The sequence below is a fragment of the Pongo pygmaeus genome, chromosome 20 (genome assembly GCF_028885625.2).
Source record: "Pongo pygmaeus isolate AG05252 chromosome 20, NHGRI_mPonPyg2-v2.0_pri, whole genome shotgun sequence".
Classification (NCBI taxonomy): Eukaryota; Metazoa; Chordata; class Mammalia; order Primates; family Hominidae; genus Pongo; species Pongo pygmaeus.
In genome coordinates, this window is record NC_072393.2 from 10,041,471 (window position 1) to 10,058,643 (window position 17,173).

The 17,173-nt window shown below is 50.5% G+C and overlaps 1 protein-coding gene, 1 non-coding gene and 1 pseudogene across 6 annotated transcripts; 2 read left to right on the forward strand and 1 right to left on the reverse strand.

Annotated features, from left to right (window-relative positions):
* Positions 1-3,861: 3,861 nt before the first annotated feature.
* Positions 3,862-12,745, reverse strand: FBXL12 (F-box and leucine rich repeat protein 12). 5 transcript variants are annotated; one of them, XM_054461642.2, is made up of 3 exons: positions 12,335-12,745; positions 12,152-12,224; positions 3,862-5,310 (listed from the first exon to the last, which is right to left on the reverse strand). In XM_054461642.2, exons 1-3 carry the CDS (start codon positions 12,418-12,420, stop codon positions 4,489-4,491), a joined length of 981 nt encoding a protein of 326 aa, XP_054317617.1. In that variant the 5' UTR covers positions 12,421-12,745; the 3' UTR covers positions 3,862-4,488. The 5 variants fall into 5 exon arrangements, with proteins under 5 accessions (XP_054317617.1, XP_054317618.1, XP_054317620.1 ...); XM_054461643.2 differs by having other exon boundaries at positions 12,361-12,735; XM_054461645.2 differs by lacking the exon at positions 12,335-12,745 and adding an exon at positions 6,822-6,865.
* A 783-nt stretch (positions 12,746-13,528) lies between these two features.
* On the forward strand, positions 13,529-14,419 carry LOC129019321 (large ribosomal subunit protein uL16-like; annotated as a pseudogene).
* Positions 13,826-13,966, forward strand: LOC129021287 (small nucleolar RNA SNORA70). Its single transcript, XR_008496013.1, has one exon. It is a non-coding gene; the product is annotated as a small nucleolar RNA SNORA70 (small nucleolar RNA).
* Positions 14,420-17,173: the final 2,754 nt, after the last annotated feature.

Sequence of the window (17,173 nt, forward strand, 5' to 3'; positions counted from 1 at the left end):
ACAAAATAATAATAATAATAATAATTCTTTTTAAAAATTAGCCAGGTGTGGTGGTGCATGCTGTATTCCCAGCTGCTGGGGAGGATGAGGTGGGAAGATTGCTTGAACCCAGGAGTTCAAGGCTGCAGTGAGCTACAGTCACATCACTGCACTCCAGGTTGGGTGATGGAGTAAGACCGTGTCTCAAAATAAATAAATAAAAATAAAATAATAATAAATGTCAGCTATTGTGATTATGCTTTGCCTTCATTGGAGGGCAGTCCTGAAGCCCCCAGCCCCTTATCTGGGAGAAGGCAATGATTAGGGGTGGGGAGGTTCCAAAAGGGGAGAAGCTCTGTCTGATGTCCCATCACCCCATCACCCCTCGGGGCAAGGCCCATGTTAGAGGTCACTAAGGCAGAATGAATTCTCCATAGGGTAAGCCCAGGAAGAAGACACCTGTAACCAGTGGTATGCCACAGCTCAGGAGGGCCAAATGCTGAATCTTCAATTATTTTGTGAGTCAGTTGTTTCACTGTTGGTAGCTTGAAACCAGCTGTGGTGAGACAGTGTTTACACCATAGTAATCTGCAAATGCTACAGATCAGGGCCTTCTTCCCCCACCTGCTAGCACTGCCTGTAAACACTTACCTGCTTCAAAATTAATGCCTGCTGGCCAGTTGCAGGGGCTCACACCTGTAATCCCAGCACTTTGGGAGGCTAAGGCAGGCGGATCACTTAAGGCCAGGAGTTTGAGACCAGCCTGGCCAACATGGTGAAACCGCATCTCCTAAAAATATAAAAATTAGCTGGGTGTGGTGGCATGTGCCTGTAATCCCAGCTACTCAGGAGGCTAAGGCAGGCTACAGCTTAAATCTTGGAGGCAGAGGTTGCAGTGAGCTGATATCGCACCATTGCACTCTAGCTTAGGCGACAGAGTGAGACTAGCATCTCCAAAAAACAAACAAAAAAACTAAAATTAATGCCTGATGCTTCCTCCCTTCCAACTGGAAAGGCAGGGAGGAAAAAGAAAGGAAGCTTTTTTCCCCTAGAGTTGTTCCAGGTTGGGGCATCGGCAATTCACTTCCAGAACCACCTACAGAGTCCAGCACAGGGCTGGTGTTGAGTCACCCTCATATTCTCCCAAACTGACCCCAGCTCTCCAGACACTCTCTGTAAGCAAAACAAACCTCATTTCCCTCCTTGCTCCCACAGGCTCTGAGACTTCACCAATCTCTATGTTTCTACCTGGTTCAACCCAGCCCCCTGATGTCCTGGGCTGGAGCTGCTGGGGTTGGTCACAGCATTGGACAATCAGACCTTGACTAGGGCCACATCAGGGGCACACTCATAGCCTAGTCCTCGTGCGGCCAGATGGAGAAGGAATTTCAGGTGAGGTGGCTCATGCCTGTAATCCCAGTATTTTGGGATACCAAGGCAGGAGGATCATTTGCACTCAGGAGTTAGAGACCAGCCTGGGAAACATAGTGAGACCCCCATCTCTACAAAAAATAAAAAGTAGCTAGGCGTGGTGGCACATTCCTGTGGTCCCAGCTACTTGGGAAGCTGAAGTAGGATGGCTTGAGCCCAGGAGTTCGAGATCAGTCTCGGCAACATAGGGAGACTCCTGTCTCTATCTATCTGTCTGTCTATATATCTATCTATATTTATTTTTGAAACAGAGTCTCTCTCTGTTGCCCAGGCTGGAGTGCAGTGGCACAATCTCAGCTCTCTGCAACCTCCTATCTATCTATATTTATTTTTGAAACCGAGTCTCTCTCTGTTGCCCAGGCTGGAGTGCAGTGGTACAATCTCGGCTCTCTGCAACCTCCCACTCCAGGGTTCAAGCGATTCTCCTGCCTCAGCCTCCTGAGTAGCTGGGATTATAGGCATGTGCCACCAAGTCCAGCTAATCTTTGTATTTTTAGAAGAGATGGGGTTTCACCATGTTGGCCAGGCTGGTCTTGAACTCCTGACCTCAGATGATCCTCCCGTCTTGGTGTCCCAAAGTGCTGGGATTACAGGCATGGGACACACCGTGCCTGGCCCCATCTCTATTAAAAAAAAAAAAAGGTTGGGCGCAGTGGCTCACACCTGTAATCCCAGCACTTTGGGAGGCCAAGGCGGGCAGATCACAAGGTCAGGAGTTTGAGACCAGCCTGACCAATATGGTGAAACTCCAACTCTACTAAAAATACAAAAATACAAAATTTAGGCATGGTGGCACACGCCTGTATTCCCAGCTACTTAGGAGGCTGAGGCAGGAGAATCGCTTGATCCCAGGAGGCAGAGGTTGCAGCGAGCTAAGATTGCACCACTGCACCACTCCAGCCCGCGCAACAGATCAAGTCTCCGTTTCAAAAAAAAAAAAAAAAAAAGACAGAGACAGAAAGAGAAGGAATTTCTACTGCAACTCTGAGTGGGAAGAGCACGGGAGGAACATCTCTGGCTCTTCTCTGATGGGTAAGCTTGGAGTAAGAAACCACGTGTACCCAGCTCAGCCCTCTTCTCCAACCTGGCTCTAAGCACCAGAGGAGGCACCTGGGCCTGCTGAGCAGGCGGTGAACCCACAGAGCCGGGGCTTAGCCACACACAGCAATGCTCATCTCACAGGTGGGCACTCACAATTACAATCTGACACCTGCATCTTTCAAGTGGTTCAGACTCGAAAGGCAGGAAAAGGTGGTGTTACTTACTGAACCCCTAAAGCCTGAGCCACCTGCAAGGCCCTGCCCACTCCTGTCCCCATTATCTCCTTTTGTTTTATTTTTTCTTTGAGACAGGGTCTCACTCTGTCACCCAGGCTGGAGTGCAGTGGTGATCACAGTTCACTGCAACCTCCGAGTCCCAGGCTTAAGCAATCCTCCCACCTCAGCCTCCTGAATAGCTGGGATACCAGCTGGGTAGATGCACACCACCACGCCTGGCTAATTTTTTCTGTACACCACGCCTGGCTAATTTTTTCTGTACACCACGCCTGGCTAATTTTTTCTGTAGAGACAGTGTTTCACCATGTTGTCCAAGCTGGTCTCAAACTCCTGAACTCAAAGTGATTCACCTGCCTCAGATGTCCCAGGTTGGCCTTAAACTCCTGGGCTAAAGTGATCCACCCACCTCAGCCTCCCAAAGTGCTGGGATTACACGTGAGCCACCATGCCCAGCCCTGACCTCACGTTCAACAGCTCTTCCCCCGCTCACTCTGCCACACAACCTTCTGTTTCTGGAAAATGCCAAGTTCATTCTCATCTTAGCAGTGCTGGCCTTTCCTCTTCTGCCCTAGCTCTTCTGATCTTTGCTTTCTCTTCACCTCTCAGATCTCAGCACAGAGGCCTGCCCTGCTCACTCAACCATGCAAGTGTGCCTCCATCACGTGACCCTGGTGTACTGGCTCAGAGTCTCCAAAATTACAACATGGTGGCCGAGCACAGTGGCTCACACCTGTAATTCCAGCACTTTGGGAGGCCGAGGCAGGCAGATCACGAGGTCAGGAGTTTGAGAGCAGCCTGACCAACATGGTGAAACCCCATCTCTACTAAAAATACAAAAATTAGCTGGGCATAGTGGCGGATGCCTGTAATCCCAGCTACTCGGGAGGCTGAGGCAGGAGAATCACTTGAACCCGGGAGACGGAGGTTGCAGTGAGCCAAGATCGCACCATTGCACTCCAGCCTGGGTGACGGAGTGAGACTCTGTCCCCACCCAAAAAAATTAAAGCATGGATTGGTTTACCTGTTTGTTGTCCTGTCTTCTATGAGATCTACGAGGGCAGGGTCTTGTCAGTTTTGTCCATTATTGTGGCCCAGTTTCCCAGAACCTAGAGCAGTGCCTGCAAAATAGCAAAAGCTCAAGAAACATTGGTTGAATGAATAAACTGAATACTTCTCGGGAAAAAAAAAATGATTTTTTTCTTTAATAGCAAAATAATATACGTCTTGGAAAATACAGCATACAAAATACAGAAAATATAATTGAGAACTTTTATGAGCATATCGATCATTGAATCGCGAGTCTGCATTGCCTATCTCTCCGCGTCTCTTGCGTGCGTGTAGGTACATAAATGGTGTATAGGCTTGTGGGTGTGCATGCATAGACAGTCCTTCTTGGGTACTCATAAGGGGGCTCAGACCCTCGGGTGCCCCTAAGTCTTAACCCCACCCCTTCTTCATCCGTCCTGTTCCTGAGGACGACCATGAAAGTGACTCTTCATTGAGAGCCTCTGGAGGCTGGGAGCTTTTAGAGTAAGGCTTTGCAATGTAACCATGAGGTAGCTATGATCATCCTTATTTCCAGATGTGGGAACTAGGCTTCCCAGAGGCTGATGATGTGACCAAGGCCACACAGCTGGCAAACAGTGATTCCAATGGTCTGGAGGTCCCTAGGCCTCCGTTCTCTCAACCTGGGGCTTTCAGTTTCCTCAAGTCTGATTATCTGCCCTCTTCAAGGTGCTGCTCAGAGGGTCTGGGGCTCAACGATGAAAACTGGGATGGGTCCCAGGGGCAGGTGGAGTAGTTACATCCACCAGTCCATAGACTCTTTGGGGCAAGCCCTGACGATGACCATACAGTGGGGCAGCCCCTTACACAGGATCTTCTCCGCCTCCTGACCCTCCCACCCCAGCCCCTGCAGCTCAAGGACTCTGAGCTTGGGCATAGTGAGGCAGGAGGAGAGTATTTCAGTGGGGGAGGGCATTTCCGGGGTGACAAGGGGACCCTGCAGACACAGACTCTCCAGGGCCGGCATTCCCTCCAGGACAGCCAGGCCAGGGGCAGAGAGGCCCCTCACGGTCAGCCGGATCTTGCGCACATGTCGGAGGTGGCGGCTGATGGCCAGCAGGGTGCTGTCGGCAGACAGGGTGCAGCCCAGCACCTCGAGCCTCTGCAGATAGCTGAGCTCCTGCAGGCCAGCATCCAGCCCTGTCTCGGTCACACGGTAGGTGCCACCCAGCACCAGCGAGCGCAAGGCCCGGAAACGCGTCAGGCCCTGCAGGTGCTCATCACGGAAGGCGGGGACACGGTCCAGCACGATGCATTCAAGCAGGGGCAGCACGGTGGGGTCCTGCTGCTTGTGGAGCCAGGCCATGGAGATCTCACAGCTGTGCAGCTCCAGGGTCCTCAGGGTGCTGGGCAGGCTGGTGATGGGCACCATGCTCAGGTCAGCCACGTGCAGGCAGAGGCGCTTCAGGTTGGGGCACTTCTGGCCCAGGGCTCTCAACAGAGCAGGAGACAACTGGGGGGCCTGGGAGCCAGAGAACAGGTAGCCACCCATCCGCAGGGAATGGAGCCGGGATGCCATGTACCTTCGAAGGAGGTGCCACATGACTTTAGGTCGCATCTGTAAGAGCCAGAGATTGGGGTGACAGAGTGAGAGGTATGCAGCTTCCAAGGCCCCTGCTGGGCTGGAGACACACATCGCCGGGGTGGGGGATTCTGGTGCGCCACTGGGCTTCTGCCCTTCCCTAGCCAGTCTCCTCCCCAGGTTCAACCTCCCCAGGTTCAACAAGATGGTTTGAGTGCACCATCTTGCCTGCCAGGGCTTTGAACAAATCTTTTTTTTTTTTTTTTTTTCTGAGACAGGGTCTTGCTCTGTCACCCAGTCTACAGTGCAGTGGTGAGATAATGGCTCACTGCAGCCTGGGCCTCCTAGGCTCAAGTGATTCTCCCACTTCAGCTTCCCAAGTGGCTGGGACTTCTGACACATGCCCAGCTAATTTTTGTGATTTTTAGTAGAGACGAGGTCTTGCTATGTTGCCCAGGCTGGTCTCCAACTCCTGGATTCAAGCGATCCTCCCATCTCAGCCCCTCAAATTGCTGGGTCTACAGTCATGAGCCACTGCACTCGGCCACTTAGAATAAATCTGGCAGGTGCCGGGCACAGAGGCTCATGCCTGTAATCCCAGCACTTTGGGAGGCTGAGGTGGATGGATCATTTGAGGTCAGGAGTTTAATACCAGCCTGGCCAACATGGTGAAACCATGTTTGTACTAAAAATACAAAAATTAGCTGGGCATGGTGGCGAGCACCTGTAATCCCAGCTACTCAAGAGGCTGAGGCAAGAGAATCACTTGAACCCAGGAGACAAAGGTTGCAGTGAGCCGAGATCACACCACTGCACTCCAGCCTGGGCAATAGACTGAGACGCCGTCTCAAAAAAAAAAAAAAAAAAAAAAAAAAAAGGATAAATCTGGTAGAGGAAAAAAAGATACTAACAGAACCTATCTTTAGCAATAAATTTTTACCATTTTTTCTGGACTAAGAAAGACAGCAGAGCAACCCATTGATATTTTATCCTTTTCTTAATGATCACCTCCAGTAGAAATAAGCAACACAGAATAAAATTTTAAAAGCCGAAAACTACCCAGAGTAAATTAGGTCTATGTTAAAAAAAAAAAAAACAACAAATGAAAAGGCTGGGCACGGTGGCTCACACCTGTAATCCCAGCACTTTGGGAGGCCAAGGTGGGCAGATCACCTGAGGTCAGGAGTTCAAGACCAGCCTGACCAACATGGAGAAACCCCGTCTCTACTAAAAATACAAAATTAGCCAGGTGTGGTGGCGCATGCCTGTAATCCCAGCTACTTGGGAGGCTGAGGCAGGAGAATCGCTTGAACCTGGGAAGCAGAGGCTGTGATGAGACAAGATCATGCCGTTATACCAGCCTGGGCAACAAGAGCAAAACTCCGTCTCAGAAAAAATATATATCAAAGCCTGGTACAGTGGAAGCTGCAAAAATCAACCCTGGGAAGTTAGGCTTAGTAGAAAATAAAAAATATATATAATTGATAGCACTGGGCATTTCATTCTAAGTACATTTTATCTTAAAAAGAAAAAGTTAGCATGCTTACATCTGCCTTTTATTGCTGGATTTCTCTACTTGGCATCATAGGGCCTAATGGAAAAAGGAAAATTGTCTAATAACATATTCTTTATGTGTGCTTACAAAGGTGTTTCTTTTCTTTTCTTTTTTTTTTTTTTGAGACGGAGTTTTGCTCCTGTTGCCCAGGCTGGAGTGCAATGGCATGATCTCAGTCACCGCAACCTCCGCCTCCTGGGTTCAAGTGATTCTCATGCCTCAGCCTCCTGAGTAGCTGGGATTACAGGCATGTGCCACAATGCCCGGCAAATTTTTTTTTTTTTTTTTTTTTTTTTTTGAGACAGAGTCTCGCTCTGTCGCCCAGGCTGGAGTGCAGTGGCGCAATCTCAGCTCACTGCAATCTCCACCTCCCAGGTTCAACCAATTCTCCTGCCTCAGCCTCCCGAGTAGCTGGTACTACAGGCGTGTGCCACCATGCCTGGCTACGTTTTTTTTTGTATTTTTAGTAGAGACGCGGTTTCACCATGTTAGCCAGGATGGTCTCAATCTCCTGACCTTGTGATCCGACCACCTTGGCCTCCCAAAGTGCTGGGATTACAGGCATGAGCCACACGCCTGGCCTTAATTTTGTATTTTTAGTAGAGACAGGGTTTCTCCATGTAGGTCAGGCTGGTCTCAAACACCCGACCTCAGGTGATCTGTCCACCTCGGCCTCCCAAAGTGCTGGGATTACAGGCATGAGCCACCGCACCCAACCAAAAAGGTGTTTCTACATCAAACTCTTCCATTCACTGAAAGAAAATAGCTTATCATCAATCCTTCAGAAAGCATGCTTACATTTGCCTTTTATACATGCATATATATACCCATGTAATACAAACCGTATTAATCTATTTTGATGCTGCTGATAAAAACATACCTGAGACTGGGAAGAAAAAGAGGTTTAATTGGACTTACAGTTCCACATGGCTGGGGAGGCCTCAGAATCATAGCAGGAGGTGAAAGGTACTTCTTACATGGCGGCGGCAAGAGAAAATGAGAAAGAAGGCCAGGCGCAGTGGCTCATGCCCATAATCCCAGCACTTTGGAAGGCCGATGTGGGTGGATCACAAGGTCAGGAGATTGAGACCATCCTGGCCAACATGATGAAACCCCGTCTCTACTAAAATACAAAAAAATTTAGCCGAATGTGGTGGTGTGCGCCTGTAGTCCCAGCTACTAAGGAGGCTGAGGCAGGAGAATCGCTTGAACACGGGAGGCAGAGGTTCCAGTGAGCTGATATCGCACCACTGCACTCCAGCCTGGCGACAGAACAAGACTCTGTCTCAAAGAAAAACAAATAAATTAATTTAAAAAATACAAAAAATTAGCTCAGTGTGGTGGCACGTGCCTGTAGTCCCAGCTTCTCAGGAGGCTGAGGCAGGGGAATCACTTGAACCCAGGAGGCAGAGGTTGCAGTGAGCTGAGATCGTACCACTGCACTCCAGCCTGGCAACAGAGCAAGACTCCATCTCAAAAAAAAAAAAATTAAGAAAATGAGAACAAAGCAAAAATGGAAACCCCTGATAAACCCATCAGATCTCGTGAGACTTATTCACTATCACGAGAATAGCATGGGAAAGACCGGCCCCCAGGATTCAATTATTTCCCCTGGGTCCCTCTCACAACACATGGGAATTCTGGGAAATACAATTCAAGTTGAGATTTGGGTGGGGACACAGCCAAACCATATCATTCCACCCCTGGCCCCTCCAAGTCTCATGTCTTCACATTTCACAACCAACCATGCCTTCCCAACAGTCTTTCAAAGTCTTAACTCATTTCAGCATTAACCCAAAAGTTCACAGTCCAAAGTCTCATCTGAGACAAGGCAAGTCCCTTCCACCTATGAGCCTATAAAATCAAAAGCTAGCTAGTTACTTCCTAGATACAATGTGAGTACAGGTATTAGGTAAATGCAACCATTCCAAATGGGAGAAATTGGCCAAAACAAAGGGGTTACAGGGCCCATGCAAGTCTGAAATCCAGTGGGGCAGTCAGATTTTAAAGCTCCAAAATTATCTCCTTTGATTCCAGGTCTCAAATCCAGGTCACACTGATGCAAGAAGTGGGTTCCCATGGTCTTGTCCAGCTCCGCCCCTTGTGGCTTTACAGGGTACAGCCTCCCTCCCAGCTACTTTCACAGGCTGGCATTGAGTGTCTGAAGCTTTTCCAGGTGCATGTTGCAAGCTGTGGGTGGATCTACCATTCTGGAGTCTGGAGAACAGTGGCCCTCTTCTCACAGCTCCACTAGGCAGTGACCCAGTAGGGACTCTATGTGGGGGCTCTGACCCCACATTTCCCTTCCACACTGCCCTAGCAGAGGTTCTCCATGAGGGCCCCACCCCTGTAGCAAACTTTTGCCTGGACATCCAAGTATTTCCACACATCTTCTGAAATCTAGGCAGAGGTTCCTAAACTTCAATTCTTTTTTTTTTTGCGATGGAGTTTCACTCTTGTCACCCAGGCTGGAATGCAATGCCACGATCTTGAGTCACTGCAACCTTTGCCTCCCGGGTTCAAGCGATTCTCCTGCCTCAGCCTCCCGAGTAGCTGGGATTACAAACATGTGCCACCACGCATTTGTTGTATTTTTAGTAGAGATGGGGTTTCACCATGTTGGCCAGGCTGGTCTTGAACTCATGACCTCAAGTGATCCGCCTGCCTTGGCCTCCCAAAGATCTGGGATTATAGGCTTGAGCCACTGTGCCTGGCCCTGAACCTCAGTTCTTGGCTTCTGTGCACCAGCGGGCTCAAGACCATGTGGAAGCTGCCAAGACTTGGGGCTTCCACCCTCTTAAGCCACAGCCCGAGTTATACGTTGGCCCCTTTCAGCTACAGCTGGAGCGGCTAGGACACAGGGCACCAAGTCCCAGGGTGCACGCAGCACAGGGACCCTGGACCCAGCCCAGGAAACCACTTTTTCCTCCTGGGCTTCCAGGCCTGAGATGGGAGGGGCTGCCGTGAAGGTCTCTGACATCGCCTGGAGACATTTTCCCCATGGTCCTAATTAGGTTCCTTGCTACTTATGCAAATTTCTGCAGCTGGCTTGAATTTCTCCCTAGAAAATGGGTTTTTCTTTTCTATCACATAGTCAGGCTACAAATTTTCCAAACTTTTCTGCTCTGCTTCCCCTACAAAACTGAATACCTTTAACAGTACCTAAGTCACCTTTTGAACGCTTTGCCACTTAGAAATTTCTTCCACTAGATACCCTAAAACATCTTTCTCAAGTTCAAAGTTCCACAAATCTCTAGGGCAGGGGCAAAATGCCATCAGTCTTTGTGCTAAAACATAACAAGAGTCATCTTTACTCCAGTTCCCAACAAGTTTCTCATCTCCATCTGAGACCACCTCAGCCTGGACCTTATTGATCATACTGCTATCAGCATTTTGGGCAAAGTCACTCAACAAGTCTCTAGGAAGTTCCAAACTTTCCCACATTTTCCTGTCTTCTTTTGAGCCCCCCAAACTGTTCCAACCTCTGACTGTTACCCAGTTCCAAAGCTGCTTCCACATTTTTGGGTATCTTTTCAGCAATGCCCCACTCTACTGCTACCAATTTACAGTATTAGTCTGTTTTCACGCTGCTGCTAAAGACATACCTGAGACTGGGAAGAAAAAGAGGTTTAATTGAACTTAAGTTCCACATGGCTAGGGAGGCCTCAAAATCATGGCGGGAGGTGAAAGGCACTTCTTAACATGTTGACGGCAAAAGAAAATGAGAAAGAAGCAAAAGTGGAAACCCCTGATAAACCCATCAGATCTTGTGAGACTTATTCACTATCACAAGAATAGCATGGGAAAGACTGGCCCCATGATTCAATTACTTTCCCCAGGTCCCTCCCACAACACGTGGGAATTCTGGAAGATACAATTCAAGTTGAGATTTGGGTGGGGACACAGCCAAACCATATCATGAACCAAGAGAGAAAGAAACATGTTTTAATGAATCTTCTCAGGTGGCTGAGGCAGCAAGATGGCTTGAGCCCAGGAGATGGAGGTTGCAGTGTGTTATGATTTCGCCACTGCCTGGGTGACAGAGTGAGATCCATCTCAAAAAAATAAATTAGAAAAAGATAAACTGCAGAGCATAAATGTTATGGGCTACTTTTGACAGAGGACTCAAATCTTCCTTGTCAAATTTAGACCCGTGTGGGTCAGCAGAAATTGACTAGAAATAGTGGCCACCGAATGGTAACTCACAAGGGTAGCAGTTAAAGTTGGTAAAATTTTAAATGCGCACAAAACCAATGGACAAATCAACTTTTCCTCGCAAAACCAACAACTGAGAATAAGTTTCAACAACTGAGAAAAAGTTTCATAATATCAGGCCAGACACTGTGGCTCACACCTGTAATCCCAGCACTTTTGGAGACTGAGGTGGGGGGAAAGCTTGAGTCCAGGAGTTCGAGACCATCCTGGGCAACATAGCAAGACTCCGTCCTTAAAAAAAGAACTTCAAAAGCAACACTGTATTAAAGGGAGTTACAGATGGATATATACAGTAAAATTGTTTAAAAGCAGAACACTATCTAAATAGTAGAACAGCATTACCTGAAGTTTAGAAATACATTACTAATACTATAATTGTTTATGGACACACATATGAAGTAACGTAAAAGGAAAGGTGCAAATCCACTTTATAATAGCAATTATCTATGAAGACAGTTTCAAAAAGGGCAACAAATATATCTATAAATGTTTTGAGCCAGTTGCTGTGGCTCATGCCTGTAATCTGAGCACTTTGAGAGGCTAAGTCGGGAGGATCACTTGAGCCCAGGAGTTCGAGACCAGCCTGGGCAACATAGTGAGACTCTGTCTCTACAAAAAATAAAAAATTAGCAGGTGTAGTGGCGAGCGCCCGTGGTCCCAGCTACTCAGGAGGCTGACGCGAGAGGATCGCTTGAGCTTGGGAGGTCGAGGCTGCAATCGCACCACTGCACTCCAGCCTGAGCAGCAGAGCGAGACTCTGTCTCAAAAACAAAACAAAAGCTTGATAACATAGTCATAAATTAGCATTTATCGAATGATAAATATGTGCCAGACTGTTCTAAGCCCTTTCCCTGCGTGATCTCAGTGAAGTCCCACAATAGCCCCGTGAGGCAGGTACTGTCCTTTATCTCCATTGCAGGGATGGAGAAATTGAGGCCCTGAGGTCGAAGAGGAGCTGGTAAGCGATGATGCCGAGATAGGCCCCGGACCGCCTGGCTCTAAATCCCCAGCCCGGGCCCCGACACACTGTCCCAGGGTGGGAGAGGTTGTCTTCGGGGTCCGGGCACCGCGACCGCGGCCCAAGCCCGCCCGGCCAGCTGCGCGTACCGTGTAGAGCGTGAGGTCAACATGTCGCCACAGCCACCGGTCGTCCACCAGCCTCTTCCAGCGGTGACAGACCCTGGGGGAGGGGACGCGCGGTTAGAACGACCCCAGCCCTGGGCCACATCGCATCTCCAGGTGCCAGCTGCGCCCTCCGCCCTGCCCTTCCCCCTGGAGGCGGGGCCGCACCTGGAGATGCGGATCCGGTCCCGTACCGGGAGGTAAGAGAAGATCTCGAGCAGGACCGAGTCCGGCAGTTCGACCAAAGTCGCCATGATCCCGCCGACACGCACTTCCGCTTCCGGTTAAAGAGACCCGAGGGGTCCTCCTGGGGGCGCCGAGGCGGCTGACAGGTCGGCGGCCGCGACCTTCCCGTAGCCGGTCGAGAAATTTGACTTTCCTCTCGCTGGGAAGTGATTCGGTCCCAGGACCCGACCAGCCGCGGATGGGGACCAGAAACCAGCCAGGAAAGCGTGGCTGAGGCAGTGAGAGGCTTGCGGGACGTGGCTGAGGCGTGATTTGGCCGCGACTGGGAACTAAGACCAAGTCCGGAAGGCGGGGCTGGAGTGAGGCGAAGCTCGGGGGCGGAGCTAGAGACGAGGACCAAGTCCGGAAAGCGTGGCTTAGGTGGGGTGAGATCGGAGGCGGGGCTAGAGACCAGGACCTAGCCCAGAAGGCGAGGCTGGAGCGGGGCGAGGCCCTGGGGCGGGGCTAGAGACGAGAACCAAGCCCGGAAGGCGTGGCTGGAGCGGGGCACCGCCCGAGGGCGGGGCTAGAGACGAGGACCAAGTCCGGAAGGCGTGGCTGGGGTGGGGTGAGGATCGGAGGCGGGTCTAGAGACCAGGACCTAGCCCAGAAGGCGAGGCTGGAGCGGGGCGAGGCTCTGCGGCGGGGCTAGAGACGAAAACCAAGCCCGGAAGGCGTGGCTGGAGCGGGGCACCGCCCGAGGGCGGGGCTAGAGATGAGGACCAAGTCCGGAAGGCGTGGCTGGGGAGGGGCGAGACCCGGGGACGGGGCTAGAGGCGAGGACCAAGCCCGGAAGGCGTGGCTGGAGTTGGGCAAGGCTCAGGGGCGGAGCCAGAGACCGGAACCAAGTCCGGAAGGCGGGGCTGGGGCGCGGCTAGGGGGCGGGGCTAGAGACGAGGACCAAGTCCAGAAGGCGTGGCTGGGGTGGGGCGAGGATCAAGCCCGTAAGGCGCGGCAGGAGCGGGGCGAGGCCTAGGTGGGGCTGCAGACGAGAACCTCGCCTTGGAGGCGTGGCTAGGGCGGGACGAGGCTCGCAGGGCGAGTAGAGGCCCGGACAACCGCTGGAAGGCGGGGCTAGGGCGGGGCGAGACCTTGGGGGCGGGGTTGACGACGAGGACCTAGCCGTGGAGACGTGGTCGGGACGGAAACCAGGCTGCAGCAGGACCAGGCGCCAAGGGCATGGCTGGGGAAGGATGGAGACGCTCGGAAGGTGGGGACGGGGGGACGGAGACAGGGAGAAGACCACGCCATGAAGGCGTGGTTGAGGCGGGGCGAGGCCTGTGGGTCTGGCCCCGAGCGAATGGCTTGGTAGAGAGTCAGAGAACTCTACTTTTTTACTTAGTAATGCTTCTTGATGTCTATGCGCAAGGATAAATTTGTATTAGTGGAATATCGTGTCCAAAGGACCTGTTGAATTTTTCACTTTCATTGATACTACAGATATTTTCTGAATTGACAAGTCCACCAAGAAACTATAAATATGTGTGTGTGCAATGGCTGCACACAGCAGCTTCCTTGGTAGTGTATGCAGCCTGTTGGTTGTATGGGTTGCTCTAAGGGACCTTGGAGACAGGCCTTTCCGATGGATGTTCATGTTTCTGACCTTGCACTACCACAATGTAGGCTCCAAACAGGCATGCGAGGTGCCTTTGGAAAGCCCCAGGGCACTGTGGCCGGGGTTCACATTGGCCAAGTTATCATGTCCATCCGCACCAAGCTGCAGAACAAAGAGCATGTGATTGAGGCCCTGCGCAGGGCCAACTTCAAGTTTCCTGGCCACCAGAAGATCCACATCTCAAAGAAGTGGGGCTTCACCAAGTTCAATGCTGATTAATTTGAAGACATGGTGGCTGAGAAGAGGCTCACCCCAGATGGCTGTGGGGTCAAGTACATCCCCAATCGTGGCCCTCTGGACAAGTGGCTGGCCCTGCACTCATGAGGGCTTCCAATGTGCTGCCCCCCTCTTAATACTCACCAATAAATTCTACTTCCTGTCCAAAAAAAAAAAAGTGTGTGTGTATGTGTGTATATATATATACACACATACACACACACACACACACACGCCTCCTGAAGCCAGGAGGCGGAGATTGCAGTGACCTGAGATTGCGCCACCGCACTCCAGCCTGAGTGACAGAGTGAAACTCTGTCTCAAAAAAAAAAGAATATGAGATTGTGGAGGTTGCAGTGAGCCCAGATCGTGCCACTGTACTCCAGGAGCCTGTGCGACGGGTGCGAGACTCCATCTCAAAAAAAAAAAAAAAAATCATGTTACTGCAAAGGACATGATTTCATTCCTTTTTTTTTTTTTTTTTTTTAATTTTGAGACAGGGTCTCGCTCTGTCACCCAGTCTGGAGTGCAGTGGCGAAATTACAGCTCGCTGCAGCCTTAACCTCTGGGGCTCAAGTGATCCTTCCACCTCAGTCTCCCAAGTAGCTGGGACCGTAGGCGCATGCCAACATGCCCGGCTAATTTTTGTTTTGTTTTTTGAAATGAAGTCTTGCTGTGTCACCCAGGCTGGAGTGCAGTGGCACAATCTCAGCTCACCGCAACCTCCGCCTCCCAGGTTCAAGTGATTCTCCTGCCTCAGCCTCCCAAGTAGCTGGGACTACAGGCACCCACCATGTCCGGCTAATTTTTATATTTTTAGTAGAGATGAGGTTTCACTATATTGGCCAGGCTGGTCTCGAACTTCTGACCTCAGGTGATCCACCTGCCTCAGCTTCCCAGAGTGCTGGGATTACAGGTGTGAGCCATTGCGCCCGGCTAATTTTTGTATTTTTTTGTAGAGCCGGGGTTTTCCCATGTTGCTCAGGCTGGTCTTGAACTCCTAGGCTCAAGTTCTTCCTGCCTCAGCCTCCCAAAGTACTAGGATTACAGGCGTGAGCCACCACGCCCAGCTGATTGCATTCTTTTTTTATGGCTGCATTACGTGTGTCTTCTTGGCTTGTTGCCCTCCTATATCAGACTGAATTCTGGGGTGGCAGGTGGGACTTGTGCACCCCGGCCCTGCTGAGGTGCTCAGATAATGGGGGAAGGAAACTCCTATGCCCCTCCCTCCACCCCTAAGATTATTTCCCTTCTTGTGAACTCTGGCAGGGGAAGGGGAGTACCTTTAAGTTTGGCAGAACCCAGGTGTCCCTTCCCCGCCATCCCCACTCAGTTACAGGGGATTCCTACACCACCAGCATACAGGGCTGGAGGGAGGGAAGTAGTCAGGTGAGAGCAAAAGAAACCCACATACAAGCTCCTTCCTCTGGGCCAGGAACCCAAGAAACAAGGGGGGAGAAGAAGCCTGCCCAGCTTGCTCCTTGGGTCTTGACCCGAAACTCTACCTCCTGGGAAGTATCCACCTCCCAGGAAAAGCGGCTGTGAGAACAGCAGATCTTCCTACAGCACTCCAGGTCTCCATGTGCAACCACAGCAGTGAGCCTTCACCAACACCTTGAGGTAGCTCTGATGAACACGTAAGTTAAATATTAAAGACCTGGAAAAACTGGGGCCTTCGAGCAAAGGCTAGAAGGTAAAACAAAGTCCTTAAGACCCTGCCTGGGTTTTCTCAGAACTTAAGAGTTCAGTTAAAATAATGGAGGCATTCTTACACACTTGTAAACCTTGTACCACTTTATTTTTTAAAATTTATTTTCTTTTCTTTATTATTTTGAGACAGAGTTTCGCTCTCGTTGCCCAGGCTGGAGTGCAGTGGCACGATCTCAGCTCACTGCAACCTCCACCTCCCGGGTTCAAGCCATTCTCCTGCCTCAGCCTCCCAAGTTGCTGGGATTTAAGGCATGCGCCACCACGCCCAGCTAATTTTGTGTTTTTAGTAGAGATGGGGTTTCACCATGTTGGTCAGGCTGGTTTCGAACTCCTGACCTGAGGTGATAGGTGATCCGCCCGCCTCGGCCTCCCAAAGTGGTGGGATTACAGGTGTGAGCCACTGCGCCCAGCCTTTTTTTTTTTTTTTTGAGGGAGTCCGACTCTGTCCCCCAGGCTGGAGTGTAGTGGTGTGATCTCGGCTCACTGCAACCTCTGCCTCCTGACTTCAAGTGATTCTCGTGCCTCAGCCTCCCAGGTAGCTGAAACTACAGGCATGTGCCACCACACCTGGCTAATTTTTGTATTTTTAGTAGAGACAGGGTTTTGCCATGTTGCCCAGTCTGGTCTCGAACTCCTGACTTCAGGTGATCTACCACCTTGGTCTCCCAGTGTTGGGATTACAGGTGTGATGTAATGGCACCTGGCCCCATTTTCCTCTTCTCTCAGCAGCACTTCCCATCCCTTTAACTCCTCGCCCCACAGCTCAGCACCAAGACCCTGTGCTTGGCAGATCTTTGAATCAAGCACTGAGAAATTAGAACATTTTGAAAAAGCAAACATTTCCTTTTCCACCCCCGGTGATTACAAAAGTAACATATGTTCTGTGTCAGAAATCTGGAAAAACACCACGAAGAGGGAAAATGAGGCCGGGTGTGGTCGCTCATGCCTGTAATTCCAGTACTTTGGGAGGATCACTTGAGGCCAGGAGTTTGAGACCAGCCAGGGCAACATAGTGAGACTGTCTCTCCAAAAAGTAAAAAAAATCAGCCAGGCGTGGTGGTGCACGCCTGAAGTCCCAGGAGGTGAGTCCCCTTGAGTCCAGGAATTGGAGGTTGCAGTGAGCTATAATTGTGCCACTGCACTCCAGCCTGGGTGACAGAGCAAGACACTGTCTCAAAAAAGAAAAAAAAAAATTAAAAAAATCTAAAAAAAAAAAAAAAAAGAAGGGAGAATGAGACTCT